Source organism: Desmodus rotundus, chromosome 6, assembly GCF_022682495.2.
Source record: "Desmodus rotundus isolate HL8 chromosome 6, HLdesRot8A.1, whole genome shotgun sequence".
Lineage (NCBI taxonomy): Eukaryota > Metazoa > Chordata > Mammalia > Chiroptera > Phyllostomidae > Desmodus > Desmodus rotundus.
In genome coordinates, this window is record NC_071392.1 from 114,691,293 (window position 1) to 114,706,202 (window position 14,910).

The 14,910-nt window shown below is 48.2% G+C and overlaps 1 protein-coding gene across 2 annotated transcripts in view; it reads right to left on the bottom strand.

Moving 5' to 3' along the window:
• Window positions 1–14,910, bottom strand: part of TTLL9 (tubulin tyrosine ligase like 9) — a 39,744-nt gene that overhangs the window by 2,518 nt on the left and 22,316 nt on the right. The window contains exons 9-14 of one of the 2 annotated variants that reach the window (XM_053926917.2): window positions 14,791–14,831; window positions 13,861–13,948; window positions 7,244–7,302; window positions 6,227–6,423; window positions 4,801–4,914; window positions 3,477–3,601 (exon numbers count right to left, since the gene is read on the bottom strand). In XM_053926917.2, coding sequence (XP_053782892.1) covers window positions 3,477–3,601; window positions 4,801–4,914; window positions 6,227–6,423; window positions 7,244–7,302; window positions 13,861–13,948; window positions 14,791–14,831 — 624 coding nt within the window. The remainder of the gene's footprint in view (window positions 1–3,476; window positions 3,602–4,800; window positions 4,915–6,226; window positions 6,424–7,243; window positions 7,303–13,860; window positions 13,949–14,790; window positions 14,832–14,910) is intronic. The other variant, XM_053926918.2, reaches the window with a different exon arrangement.

Below are 14,910 nucleotides of genomic sequence, written 5' to 3' on the forward strand. Positions count from 1 at the left end.
GCCTCAGTGGCAATGCATTGAAAGCTAGCCTGGTGCCTGGTACCTTATAGGTTAAATGCTAGCTCTCTTCCCGAATGCAACCCCCTGTGTCAGGCACCGTTGGGTAAGGGACGAATCTCTTCCACAAGCGGCCCCTACTCTCATGGAAGTGTGTCCCAGCCAGTCCATACTGGGAGGCCAACATGAGCTTCTGAGACACCTCTTCTCCAGGCACGTTCATGGAGCAACTTCATGGTCATTCTCTTTTCTTTTTCAGTCCTCACCCAAGGATATGTTTTTATTGATTTAAGGGGGAGAGAGAACGATGTGAGAGAGAAACATTGACAAGTTGCCTCCCGTGCACCCCAACCAGGAATCGAACCTGCCACCATTCGGTGTCCAGGACGATGCTCCAACCAGCTGAACCACCCTGCCAGGCACATTGATGGCACTCCCCATTGAATGAGTGAAGTCACATGGCCACAACTACTGACCTGGCAGTGTCGGCCATCTTTCTTAGCGCCCCAAGGCCCCGTTTCTGACTCCTAGGCACTCACCACTCATCAAGGCCTCACTGAGCGAGGAGCCCACTGTATGCATCCCCAGGGTTCCGTGGAACCCTGGCTTTAACTGTAATTGACTTATTGGTAACTCCCAAGTCTTTGTGTCCAACGCAAATCTCTTCTTGGAGTTCTACCCTCGTCTCTGGGTTATCTGCTCATCCTTTCACCGGGAGATCCCTCAACACATCCATAACTCATTTCATCGGTACTCTGCCCACCAGCTCCTCTTGCATCCACCACCGTATGCCCAGACACTCCACTAGGTGCTTGGCAATGATTCTATAGAGACTTCCCGAGCAGTGGCTCTCAACCTAGGCTGTGCTTCAGAGGCATCTGGGAGATTTGAAAAAACACTGATGTCCAGACCACCTGTATCTTTTTCTCTAGCTGGCATCTGTGTTTTTTAAAGCTCCCGTGTGATTCCAAAATGCAGCTGAGGTGGAGAAACACTGTTCTGGATCTTTGCTGCTCAACAGGGTCCAGAAAACAGCAGCGTCGATTTCTGAGGTGGACTGTTAGCAAAAAGCTGCAACAGCTCCTCCCTTTCCTACCAAGCACACCGCTCTGTAAGGTAACTGCTGTTTCTTCCACCAAGAGGTGGAGTCTGTTTTCTTGCCCCATGAATCTGGGCTGGACTAGCTTTAACTAATGCTTTGTGGCAGACTGACACTGGGTCTTCAAAGCCTCGCCCTCAAAGCTTTGCTACGTCTTCTCTCACTGCCTTGGATCCCCAGGAGCACCACGTGAAGAAGCCAGGGCAGCACTTCGAGAGGACAAATGGCCACCGAGGAGAGGCCCAGCTGACAATCAGTATCAGTCACCACACCTGTCAGTGAGGCTGTCCTAGGCCATCAAATCTCAGTAAATGTACCAGGTGCCTGCAGCCCTATGAGTGACCCTAGGTGACGCCTGAAGAATGAGAAGCAAAAAAGATAGTTGTTTTAAGCTGTGAGGTTTTGGGAAGGTTCGTTACACGGTAACAGTTAACTAATAGTGTCCCCTGGGAGCTTGCCAGCTATGCAGAGTTTGGGGCCCCACGCCAGACCTACAGAATCATGAACTTCACTTTACCAAGATTTCCAGGTGATTGTATGCACAGCTTGAAAGCACTATGGGGTTGTCCTCCAACAGCACAGTGTGGCAGACTCTAGGGATCTGCTGTGGAAAAGCCATTCACAAACCTTGCATCTTGGGTGGCCACGTGAGCCAGGTCTGATGGATAAAAAGTCAGGAGAGGTCCCTGGGAGGGCTTCCCTTGTGGAATAAACAGTCAAAGCTTGAAGGAAAGGCTTTGGCCCTTAGACCTTCCTGTTTCTCTCTGCCTGGGACAAGGACATCGTGTCTGGAGTTGGAGCAGCCATCTTGCAACCATGAGGCAACAAGCATGAGTACCAAGGCAACCTGCTAAGTGTGGCAAAGGGAAAAGAGGGAAGAGCTGGCTCTGTGGGGGCATCTTGCTGCCATTGTGCCAGCCCTGTGCAGCCAACCCCGAGACTTCCTGTGGCTCAAGACAGCTCAGTCCCTCTCTGGGTAACTATTAGCTGGCTTTTTTGTGGCTTGCAGCCAGCCCAATCCTAAAACACTAGAAAAGATTTAAAACCTTTTCATAAGAAAAGAAAAGATGTCACAGACAACATTCAAAATCAAATTACAAACTCAGTAAAGTATTTACGATAAGCTTGACAGAGGGGTAATATTCTCAACACATCAATGTCCAAGGCCTCCACACATCTAGGAAAATGTAAACCCATTGAAAGATAGAGTACGGAGAGCTAACAAAAGAAGAAATGCAAATTCAAAAATCTGAAACTCACCAGTAATCAGTGGAATGCACAAGTCATTAATTTTTTTTTTTAATTCAGAGCTGGCAAATTTGTGTAATCTTTCTAGAAAACCATTTGACTGTAATAAGTCCATCCCTCTGACCCAGTAATTACGTTCTAGGAATCTGTCCTAAAGAAACAGCCAGATTTTTCAGTTGCGCTTTATGTGAAAGGATGTTTATCACGGCATTGTTTATAAAGGTGAAAAACTGAAGTCATGCCATGTGCTCAATGATAAGAAACTGGTTTAGCAAACCTGACATCCATACAAGCTGAAATATTTTGTAGCCGTGTGGTAATTTTGTTTTTAACTGTGCCAAGGGACAGGAGAACCTAGCAGTCAAGCATTCGGGTTTTGGAATCAGACAGATTGGAGTTCAAGTCCCAGCTCGCCACTTCTAAGCAAGTTGTGTAACATCTGGAGCTCATTTGCTCCTCTGTAAACTGATAACAAAAGCTGCCTAAAAATGAAATGAAATAAAGTATGTAAAATATTTAGTGTAGACCTGGCAAGTAAGTGTTTCCAAAAGGCAGGCTCTTACTGATACTGTTGAATGATGAGGAGAACGCTGCGTGGGAAAGCGGGACTCAGAACCGCGGCCCTGTGCCAGCTCCGTACGAGAGAGAGTATGACTGTGTGCATTTTTTACAAACTGGGAGGAAATACACCAGATTGTTAAAGATGGTTATGTCGGAATGTGTTTTTATTTCCTTCTTTAGTTTTTAAATATTCTGCAATAAGTGTGAATAATTTTTATAATCAGAGAAAATTTTCATTTTTTTAAACGCCAAGTTTAAAGTCAAGCCCTGAAGTCCTGAATTTCTCTTAACCTATCGTGTGGGGTTTTCTGGTGAGGTGTTTTGTTTGTTTCTCTAAGCCTTTTGAAATCTACCTCCTGACAGATTAATAATATCTCTCCTTTATGTGCCAGGCAGTGTTCTAGGCATATATTGAGATAGAAACTATTTAATCTTCATTTTACAGATGAGGAGCAAGGAGTTTAAGTCCTTGGCCCAAGGTCATACCACTGTGCCACGCTACCAGTCCTAGACTCCCTGGCACCACCCCCGACGTATCCTCAGTGCCCACTCCCCACCTGGCCCCACGTACCGAGGTGTGTGTTGGTCGCAAAGTTCCCCATGTCTGACAGGTCGGGAGCCCCCTCCTCTCTGCTGACGGGGCCGTCATTCCACATGAGGTCAAAGCCTCCCACTCGCTTCTCCCTTCCTGTGAGCCTGGCCAGGCAGGGGACACAGAAGGGTTAAGAAAGTGCACGGGCCGGGGCCCAAAGACCGGAGCCAGGTTCCTGATTCACCCCTGCACCGTGCGGGTTCCAACACTGTAAGGATTCCTTCCTTTCTCCACCCACTCATGGGCTGTCTCCCAGGTGCCCACAAGGGTCTCAGAGGGGTCGTCCCCCGTTTTTGTCCCTTGACGCAAGCACTTTCCCTCATTACTTCTGTATTCTGTTTAAACTCTGCTGCCTTCCCCAGACTGTAAACTCCATGAAGGCACGGATGGGTCTGTCCTGTCCTTTACCATGTCCTCAGTGTGTGGCACAGGGACTGGCACACAGTAGGGGCTCAAATGTTTGTTGAATGAATAAGAGATAGTAGATATAGTGGGCACCTGAGGTTCCCTCTGCTCAGCATCCATTTCACCTTCTTTCAGCCTAGGGGTGTCTCTATGTTTCCTTTGAGGACCACTCCTCCCTCTCTCTCTCATGTGGCTCAGGGGAGGTTGACCCCACCCCCGGGAGGTGGACGCAAGACCTAGGCCTGGTCAATCAGAGTCACCATGATTGGTTCAGAGATGGGCATGTGACCCAACTCCCACCCATGAACATGAGAGTCAGCCCTCAAACTCCTGCTGGAATAATGGATTAAAAGCTAATGGAGCAGAAAGAGATGAGAGGGAGACAGAGAGAATGGGAGCAGAGGGAGGGAGGAGACAGACAAACCAATACTGACTGAAGTCAGACCCTGGATTTTTCCATTATATACACATCGTTATAACAATATATAGTCTCTTACTGAGCACTTGCTGTAGCTAGGCACTAGATGATAAATTATCTTGGTAAAGTAACCTAACACTCCCGAGAGGCAGATACGTTTCCCATTTTACAGACTGGGAAACAAGCTCAGAGAGGTGAGGAGACTGGTCCAGGGTCCCGCAGTCAGGAAGTGTCAAAGAAATCTGCTGGACCGAATCCCAGAGAGCGGTGGAGGGCCCTGCTCTGACCCCAGAGGGCTGAGTCCTTGGACCAGGCTCCGACCCCGAATGGCCATCTTGGCTGCTCCATCTATAGAGCAGCGGGGGAGGCCAGAGTGTCTCTGCAGGCTTCCCTCGTCCCAGAGCCCTGAGTTCTAGCTCTTCCTTGGTGGGAGCCCCAGTTGTCATGTGCAGGGGTGCAGGAATGGGCGGCCCCCCTCACCTGGCCTCCATGTCCACTATGTGGAGGGTGTCTTCCAGTAGGCAGGTCTTGAGCTCATAGTCCTCCTGGCTGCTGGCTGTCAGCGATGGGGACGCGTTGACCTCCAGGAGCCACCTGGGGAGGGGGGGAGTGGAGAGCCTTAGGCCCTGGAGCCCCTGGAATTTCACTGAAAGGCTAGATGGGGGGCCTGGGCCCCACCCTCTATTCACCCAGAGTGCTCTCTCCACTTTCCATTAGAAGAAAGGCTTCACTGGCTAAAGCTTTTTGAAAACAATTGTCACAAATTTGTTGTCCCCACAGGGGCCTGGCTGAGGTGGACTGGAAAGAGCGTTTCATGACTTAAAGGGCTGGCTGCGGCCAGCTTCCGGGCAGGGTTGCCCTGTGGGAGTGTGAGCCCAGAACCGCTAGATCATCTGAGTTTTCCAGAAAAGCCAAACATCCAGATCTCCCAGTGTTTGCAGATTGTCACTGGATTTCAATGAAAAGGAAACAAGAGGCGTTCTGAAGGCCAAATGCAAAGTGTCTGCAGGCCAAAAGCAGGCCAAGGGCCTCCAGCTTACAACCTCTTGTTTGTGCAACCTGCTCATTTACAGCCAGGAACTGGGCACGGAGACAGAAGGGCTCGCCCAGCAGTCAGCGGGAGACTTGGGTCCCACTTTCTACTATCTGCTGCCTCCTCCAGCTGTCCCCACCAGGGTCCACTGTGATGCCCACGGCCACATGTTACCCCAGGGGGCACAGGAGAGAGACCCTCTGGTACCAGAACCCTGTTGCTCTTGAACTTGGGCCCGACTGAGGTCTTGCTCTCTGACTCCCACTCCTGTCTCAGAAAACCCCTCAATACCACACAGGGACCTTGGGGAGGGGCTGGGTCCAGGATCCGCGGTGCTGGCTCAGGTCATAGTTCCCTGGGCCTGGCTCTGCCCTTGACTTACTGTGTGACCTCAAGCTCCCAGAATAGCCCCACTGGTCTCACGGGAGGGCCATCACCGTGGTCCCTGCCACCTCAGGTTTGTTCTACTCATCAGCTCAACCTCATGGACACCGAGGGAGCACACCAAATTCTGGACAGGGATTGACGTGGTAACAATACTCCCTTATGAGACACTTTGCCTCCCCAAAGCACCAGGGCTTTCCAAGGGGAAATTTCTTGCCTGGTACCAGGGGAGGATCCCTGACTCAGCAGATATTCGGGAAAGGCCTCTTCGTGCCAGGCACGGGGCTCGGTGATCCATAGACAACAGCTCATTCATTCCTCGCAACAATCCTATAGGCACCACCACCATCTTACAGGTGTGAAACTGGGGCAACAGAAAGTGTGCCCAGCGAGGAAGTGGCAGAGCTGAGATCCGACCCGGGCACCCTGGGTGCAGAGTGTGGAAAACATCCTGCCTGGCTCCCCGGGGCCACTGGCCTGTCCACTTACGGCTTGAGGTCCTGGTCTATGAGGATGTCATAGCCGTACAGCTCGAAGCAGTGCTTGTCACTGATGATCACCTTCTGCACGCTCTGCAGGCTCTTGATGAAGATGTTGTCCATGTCACTGAAGAGCCTCTCCACTGCCTCTGGCCCGTGCTTGGACGCCAGGTACTGCCGGAAGCGCTGCAGCATCCATTTGCAGCCCTGGGTCCCGTGTGTCGGGGTCGGGGGGAGAAGCAGCCTCGGTTACCCGGGACCTGGCCGGCCAGGACCCTCCGACAATTGCCATCAACACGGCCCTCAGGCTTGGACAAGGGCAGCCCATCCCTGAGTGCTGTGATTAGGAGAACCCCAAATGTGTCCCTCCTTTCAGGGCAAAGACTCTACATGCTCAAGGGGATGCGCCTGTCCAGGGTGTGTGTGTGTCTCTTGTTCTAAAGCACAGCCTGGGTACCCACAGCCCCAGAAGTTCCTGCACAAATGCCCTGTGCAGGCCTCTCCCCTGGGCCTGCCCGCCTCCCTGAGGACGGACTGCACCGACCATGTGTGCATCCCATGGCCCAAGGGATGATCAACGGCTGTTTGTGGCTGGGTCGGTGGGTGTGCAGGAGGCCCCCACTGTGTGGGTGTGAGCTGGGGACTAGCTCTCCCTGTGCACCTCTGTTCTGTTAACTCTGAGAAGTATGAGAATCCTCAATCTGAACCTGGCCTTGCAGGTTATTAGATACAAGACAGATAGATAGATAGACAGACAGACAGAAGCGTATCTGTCAAGGCAGGAGGACAGAACACATATGTTAGAGGGTGTGTTAGTTTGATTTATAACTTAAACACCTAGACGCAATGCGTGGGCCTCCAGTTGTACCCTTGCCCTGGGCTCTGCAGATGGGGAGGGGAGGCCGGACCTCACCGTGAACTATGAGCCCAAGACAGACAGCCTGTCCTGGGCTCTTTGCCTCTCTAACTCACCACCCCAGCCAGTCCCAGGGGCTGTGCCCGGAGGGCAGAAGCCTGGCGTGCTCACCTTCTTTGGGTGGTAGTCAGGGGACGTCTTCTGCACGGCGACATTGGTGAGGTGCACATCTGGCAGAGGTCGGTGGTCAAGGATCAGTGTGGACAAGAAGGGTGAGTCCTGCTCCACGTAGACCCCAGAGACTAAACTAACACCCTTCCTTGGAAACTGATGGGGAAGACGACAAACACCCCAGAGCTCTTGTGTATGGGCTTTAGAGTCAGAGGCACCTGGGTTCAAATCCTGCCTGCATCTCTACTGGCTCTGGGCCCCCGAGTCTATTTCCTGACCTATTAAACGGGAGCAACTAATAGTATACTGGCCTCCAGCGTTATTGGAAAGCTCAGACAACACTCTGCGTAGAAGCACCTCTTACAGTGCCTGGCATAACTGATATTATGTCATGACTTTCCAGCTCAAGAGGAGAACGTTTTCTAACAAGGACAGAGACTGAATATAGAATAGCCATCTCAGGACGTCCTGAGCTCTGTCACTTAGAGGGGTTCAGGCTGGGTGGCCACCCTGTAGGAATATAGGAAAAATGATCCAGCTTTGGGGTGGGGTCAAGATAGCCTTTGATGTCCCAGCTCTGAAAGTCTGCCTTCTGTTGCCATCCCCATGCTGACCTGCAGTAAGACCCACAACGCTCTGCAGCTTACGGAGCATGCTCACACACATCAGCTCATGTGGTCCCCAGATCGTTCCCACCTCAAAGAAGAGACCTTTGAGATGCAGAGAGGCTAAGGGACAGCCATTCAGAACAGTCCTTCCTCAACAACCACCCCGCACAGCAGAGGTGTGGATCCCCCAAACCTCACGAAATGACTGCAAGATGGAACTTTCTCCAGGACTTACGGGGACCGTTCACAGATGAGCAGGTAGGGCTCTAGGCCACTAACCCAAGTCTAACCCCCAAAACACAGGCTGCTCCATGCTCACAGCACACTGGACAGGGGAAGGCGGCTTCGGCCTCTCGAGAGAGGTAGGCGTCCCCTTTAGCACCATCGTCTGAGAATGCCTTCTTAGGAGCTTTCCAAAGACCTTTTTTTCACATTTGTCTGAGAGTTTTTCTACCTTAACTTCAAAAGAAGTTATGTAAGCACATAACAAACCACTAAATAATAAAAGAGCCCTTAAGTTTATGGTCAATTGATTTTCAAAAAGTACGCCAAGGCAGTTCTGTGGGGGAAGCATAGTCTTTTCACCAGTGGGCAGGGATGACTGGACACCCACGCGCGAAATAAGAAGGTCGGACCCCTCTCGTACCATAGACGAAAATGAACTCCAAAGGGACCATGGGCCTAAATGCAACAGCCAACTCTGTAAGTCTCTTAGAATAAAATATAGGAAAAAGTCACGACCTTAGATGGGACACCAAAAGCACAAGTGACAAAAGAAAAAGATAGATAAGTTGAACTTCATCAGAATTAAAACCTTTTGTACTTCAAAGGACATTATCAAGAAAGCGAAAAGGTGGGGCAGCGAGGATTTAGGGCAGCGAAGAGTCTGCACGGTACCACAGCGATGGGCACGTGTCACTACACACGTCCAAACCCATCGAACGTGCGGCCCGAGTGTAAGTTAGGGACCGTGGGCGATTTGATGGGCCGATACAGGTTTGTCAGCTGTAACTAACCGATGGGGGCTGTTGATAACGGGGGAGAGCACGCACGTGTGGAGGCAGAGGGCCTCTGGGAAATCTTAGTACCTTCCTCTCAGTTTCGCTCTGAACATAAAACTGCTAAAAGAAAAAAAAAGCCCTTAAAAATAAAGGACAACATGCAGAATGAAAGAGAATATTTGTAAGTCATGTGTCTGAGAAGGGAGTATTAAAAAATACGTGAACCCTTACAGCTCGACAATTAATAAGACACATAATCCAATTGAAAAATGAGCAAGGACTCTGAATAGACATTTACCCAGAGAAGGTTAACAAATGCCCAGCAAGCACATGAAAAAATGCTTAACATCATCAGTCATCAGGGAAATGCAAACACAAACCACTTACACCCACTAGGGTCGCTGTAATAAGGAGGACAGATAGCGGCAAGTGTTGGCAGGGATGCAGAGCAATCGAACCCGCAAACCATCCTGGTGGGAGTGTAAGAGGACACAGTGCTTTGGGAAATGGTCTAGAGGCTCCTTAGAGAGTTAAACATAGAATTACCACGTGACCAGCAATTCCCCTTCTCGTATATACCCAAAAGGGACAAAAACGCATGTCCACATGAAAACTTACACATGAATGTTCACAGCAGCATTATTCATAACAACCAAAGACTGGAAACAACCCAAACGTCCATCAACTGATCAATGGATAAATAAAATGTGTTACATCCATGGAAGGAATATTATTTGCCAATAAAAAGGAAATACTGATCAATGCTACAACATGAATGACTCTTGAAAACATTGAGCTAAGTGAAAGAAGTTGGACACAAAAGACCTCATACTGTTTGAGTCCATTTATATTAAATGTCTGGAATAGGCAAATGGGCAGAAAGTGGTGGCTTAGGTCTGGGGCGGGAGTGGTGGTGGAGGAAGTGGGAGATGACAGCTAATGAGTATGGGGTTCCTTCTGGGGGATGATGAAAATTCTAAACCTGGTCGTGGTGATGTTTGTGTGAATGTGATAGAAAGCATTGGGTTGTATGCTTCAACGGGGTGAATTTCGTGCTGTGTGAATATATCTCAATAAAGTTGTTATTAAAAACAGGAAAAGAGGGTGTTCAGGCAAAGGGAGTTACTGCCTCAAGAGGGGACCTCACTCCCTGTGATCAGAGGAAGCATTGTTCCCAACCCTTCACAGACTGCGCCTGCCTGAAGGGAGGAGGAACCAGGGCCTCCCCGAGTTGGGGTGGGTGTGGGGGGCTAAGAGAGAAGAGGGGGTGACTGCTCAGCTGACCTCAGAGCCTCCCCTCTCTGCAGACAAGGACCAAACAGCCAGGCAGCAAAGAGTAAACAAACCACCCAAACCAATCCCTGGAGCAGTGGAACCTATTCGTTGTGAAATTGTTTGGGGAGGGAATTTTCGTAGCTTAGATACAACAGTAAAAATCCAGAGGAAATCAGTGGACAGAATCAACTATGCCAAAATAAAAATAATCAGATTACCCATGCAAAAGTGAAAGGCAAACACAACAAGAGAAAAAGTTTGTAGCAAACAGGACAGGCTGATATTTTTGTCACAGGAAAATGCCACATAAATCGCTAACAATAAAATTTTATGGCCCTGATAGATAAGTAAAGAGTATGGAAACATAAAAGAGAAAATACAACTGGTAAAGACCATCTGGGAGAATGCCTAAGGTTTTTAGTAATTGTATTTTGGGACATAAAATACAATTTTGAAAGGATGCAAAATGGGGGAAAAGTGCAAATTGGAAAAGATGGAAATTCTAAGGCAAAACCCTGCTCCCCCAAGTCACTTACATGTTTGTAAAGCATTTTATCTGGAAAAAGCTCACAACCCCCAGGACAGCTGCAGGGACAGGGTAATGCAGGCCCAGGTGTGCTGTGGCCAGGTGTGCCGTTGTTTCGGAAACGACCTTCGGCAACGATCGCAAGGGGAAGGTGGGGTGAAATGGGCCCCGTGGGTGTGAGGGCACAAATATAAAGAAATCTTCCAGAAACCAATCTGACCAGATGCCCTTAACCCAGCACTTACCCCCCTGCGACATCATCCAAAGGGAGAAAAATTAAATACAGTAAAAGATTTATTAAAAAATGTTTCTTTGCAGCATTGTAGGACATACTAGGAAGAAGTTGAGTACTTCCCACATGCCTGCAGAGTGGACGATTAGCAAACCAGTATATCTACTCAGTGAAATACTCTGTAACTAATAAAAAACGTCCATAGGGAAAATACTGATATACTATTTAGTGAAAAAGAGGTTATATCTATACAGCGGTAAACAATAAAAAACCGTACAGACAAACTTGGGAGGAAATACATCACAATAGTAAGTACTTATCTCTAGAAAATGTGACTAGACAAGGTTTCTTGTCTTTTGTCTCCTTTCTGCATTTTCTGACTTATCTTTAAAGAGCTAAACTAGTGTTATCATGGAAGCTATATTCTTTAAATGTTTTATTTTTATTCTTAAAGTAATGCCTAGCCATTGTAAAAACAATTTATAATATAGGAAAATGTGCAAAGTCAAAAATAAATGTTTCCTGACCTGAACCTAATCCTTCCCAGTTTTCAGAGTTAATAGAGTGAATATCAGTTCATACTTCCCTCTACACAGAAACACACTTCCTTAAAAGCAAAAACGGGATTATCAGCACGCCACTTCTGCAACTTGCTTGCTGTTTTTCACTTAATAGTCTGAGATTTCTTTTTTTAAATTTTATGTATTTTTAGAGAAAGGGAGGGAGAAAGAAAGGGAAACATCAATGTGTGGTTGCCTCTCACACGCCCCCTACTGGGGACCTGGCCCATAACCCAGGCACGTGCCCTGACTGGGAATCGAACTGGCGACCTTTTTGTTTGCAGGCCAGCACTCAATCCACTGAGCCACACCAGCCAGGGCTCTACTTGTTCACTATTACAGTGTTGAGGTGAGTATTTTTGTATTTTTGTTTGTATTTTTGTATTTTGTGTGCATATTTTGACTATATACATAATGTATATACATATCAAACTATACATATTTTAATGCACAATTATTAAAGTCAGGTTCAAAATGTGTCTTACTATTTTGTGATCCAAGGTTGCTTTATTATTTTAAAAGTTAGTGTGTAATATCTGAAGCAAATGTGGCAAAATATTAATATCTCTTCAATCTGGATGGTAGATGCATAGATTTCTGTTATAGTCTTTTCTGCAGTTTTTAAATAAAAAAAAAACTTTCAATATTAAACATGTAAAACAATTAAAAGAAGGGGTGGAAAATTCCATGCCGCCACTCACTGTGAAAACAGTAAAGCCTCATTAAATAGAAGCTAGCGCCGGGCCTTGGTTTATTTAGTAAGGCCCCATGGTGCCCCGGGGTCTGCAAACACTTTGAGATGGTGGAGGGACCCCCCTGCTCGTCCTGAATAGTCGCTCTGGGCTTGGCACTGTTCTGAGTACATTACTCGCATCATTTAATTTTAATTTTTTTAAATGTGAGATGGAAAACAAAAACAAAACTAAAATTTGATGACTTGCAACTCATAAATGCTTGTTAGATTTACAAAATAAAACACATTGGATATGCTGAAGTTGGCAAAGTAGGAACAAAAACCCAAATTATGAAAAATTCTCAGGAGGGCCTACCCCCCTTCTAACAGGCAGGCAAGGCAATGCATCGCCGTGGACAGACACTTAATCGAATGATGAAATTAAGGTGGGAGGGTTGTGAACTGGGGAAAAGCCTCCGCTGGATGGTCCAAGCCAGAGCTCGGCGGCCTCGCCTTCCATCTCCGTCTCTCCCATTTGCAGATAATCTAGTCCTGCTGATTTATCTCCGATATGTTTCCATACTGTTTGCCCCTTTTCATCTGACGCGAGGGCCTAAAAATCTTAAGCATGTTTTTCGATGTTGATATTTTAACCAGACAATATATTCACATGGTTCAAAAGCCAAAAGGTATAAGGAAGTATATAAGGAAATATTTCCTTCCAAACCCTTCCTGCCCACCCATTTCTCCTCCCAAAAGCAACTTCTGTGTGCAGTTTTTTGTACCTCCTTTCAGGGATGTCTACGCACGGATAAAAACATGAATAGAGCTACTCTTACCATGAATGGGAGCAGACACTTCGCAGAGTTCTAGGCTTTGTTTTTCTCTATTAATGATTCACCTTGGAGATTAGTTCCAGCAGTACATAAAGCACTTCCCCCTTTCCTTTTTAACAGCCACATAGTATTCCATTGTAGAAATGAACCATTCATTTACGTGTTTCCTGTTTTCTTCACTCTTACAGACAAGGCTGCACAATGAGTAACCTTTATACCTCCGTTTTCTACGTGGTGAGCGAGCCTGCGGAAGAAATTCCCAGAAGGAGAATTGCTGGGTGTGCGCATTTGCCTTTCACTAGACATGTTCCAGATTGCCTCCTAATAAGTTGTACCAATGTTACTCCCGCCAACAACGGACGTATTCCCCCAGCCTCACCAACACAGTGTCTTAGCACATTTTTGGCCCTGCCAATTTGATGGTGGTGATGGCATTGTACGTGAGTGAATGAGAGAGTGAGCGAGCGAGCGAGCCGGTGAGCAGGCACTGAAGAGAAGGCGCATAAAAGGATGCAAACGCTCTCCACAGGGGCTCACACTTCCATCCCATGAATCTAACGGGTGTGAATACCGAATCCTGTGAATTCGAATCAAGGCACAGGTCAGGCACACCACCCACATGATCGTTAAGCAGAACTGTGTGACATGACTTGCCCCGAGCAGAGCAGGGCTGCTTTCCACAGGTCACTGGGGGACCTCCCACCTCCACAAGGCTGGAAGCTCCTGCAGGGAAGGGACCAAGCCTTTCTTGTTCACTGCTGCACTTCCTGTGCCCGGACCAGAACCCCGGCACTCAGCAGGCACTCAGAAAATATCTGTGGAATGGATGTGCTCTCTCAGGACAGCAAGAGGACAAGAAGGGCAGAGTGCATGGGGAGGGGATGGGGAGGTGGGATCCCAGGATACACTGGTCATCAATGCTGTTGAGTGTGAAGCGGGTGTTGGAGAAGCGGGCAAAGCCATCCCGGTACAGCCAGGCCCGCAGGGGGATGTACTGTGACAGACGCAGGAACAGAAGAATGGAAAAAAAAATAAGTACACGCACGTTCACACCTCCTAGCTTTTGCACCTGCTGTTCCCTCCACCTGGCACGCCATTCCTTCTTTCCCACATCACTCCAAGAATCTGCTCAGACATCAGCCTCCTTTGACTCTACTCCCTCTTTCCCAGGGGCGGGGGTGGGAGAAAAAAACAAAGTGAAGGGACTTCTCTGCTCACCCCCACTTGAGACTGCCCCACTTCAGGCTGTGTTCATAGTACCCATTAGATAGTGGGTGAGCCTATCTCCTTGTGCCGAGCATCATGAAGGTTTAAATGTTTGTTGAATGAGTGAATGAATGAATGTATGAATGGGTAGAGGGAGTATAGCAGCTCCTTGGTTAAGAGACTAGGTTCTGGGGCTAGGCTGCCTGGATCCCGATCCCAGCTCTCCCTTAGCAGCTGTGTGACCTTGGGCAAGCCACTCAATCCCTCTGTTTCCTCATCTGTAAAATGAATAATAGAACTACCTCCCTGGTTATTAGAGGACTGAAGGAAATAAAACGTGATAAATACCAGGGTCTGGGACTTAGTAGGTGCTCAGTAAATGTTAGCTGTGTGTACCACAGATGACAGAATGGATGAAAAGGGACACGTGGATGCTGGGGTGTCTAAGATGGCAAAACTTAGATCGGTTTACCTCCCCCCACCCACACTCGGAGGTCCCTCTAGGCTCTCCCAGATGGACGAAGTCAGACAAGCTCACACAGTTACCCCCAGAATGGCTTCTGCCCCCTGTCCCTGAGTCCAGCCGCCCCTACCCACTACTGGAGGAGGGCGCCTGTTTCAGTTACTCACGGACATCACCAGCACGTAGACACGCAGGTCAAACTTGCGGCCTGTGAGGCAAGGAAACACCTAATTCAGGTAACAGATAGTGATTGTTAGGCGCCACGCTAGGTCGGGGGGATACGGCAG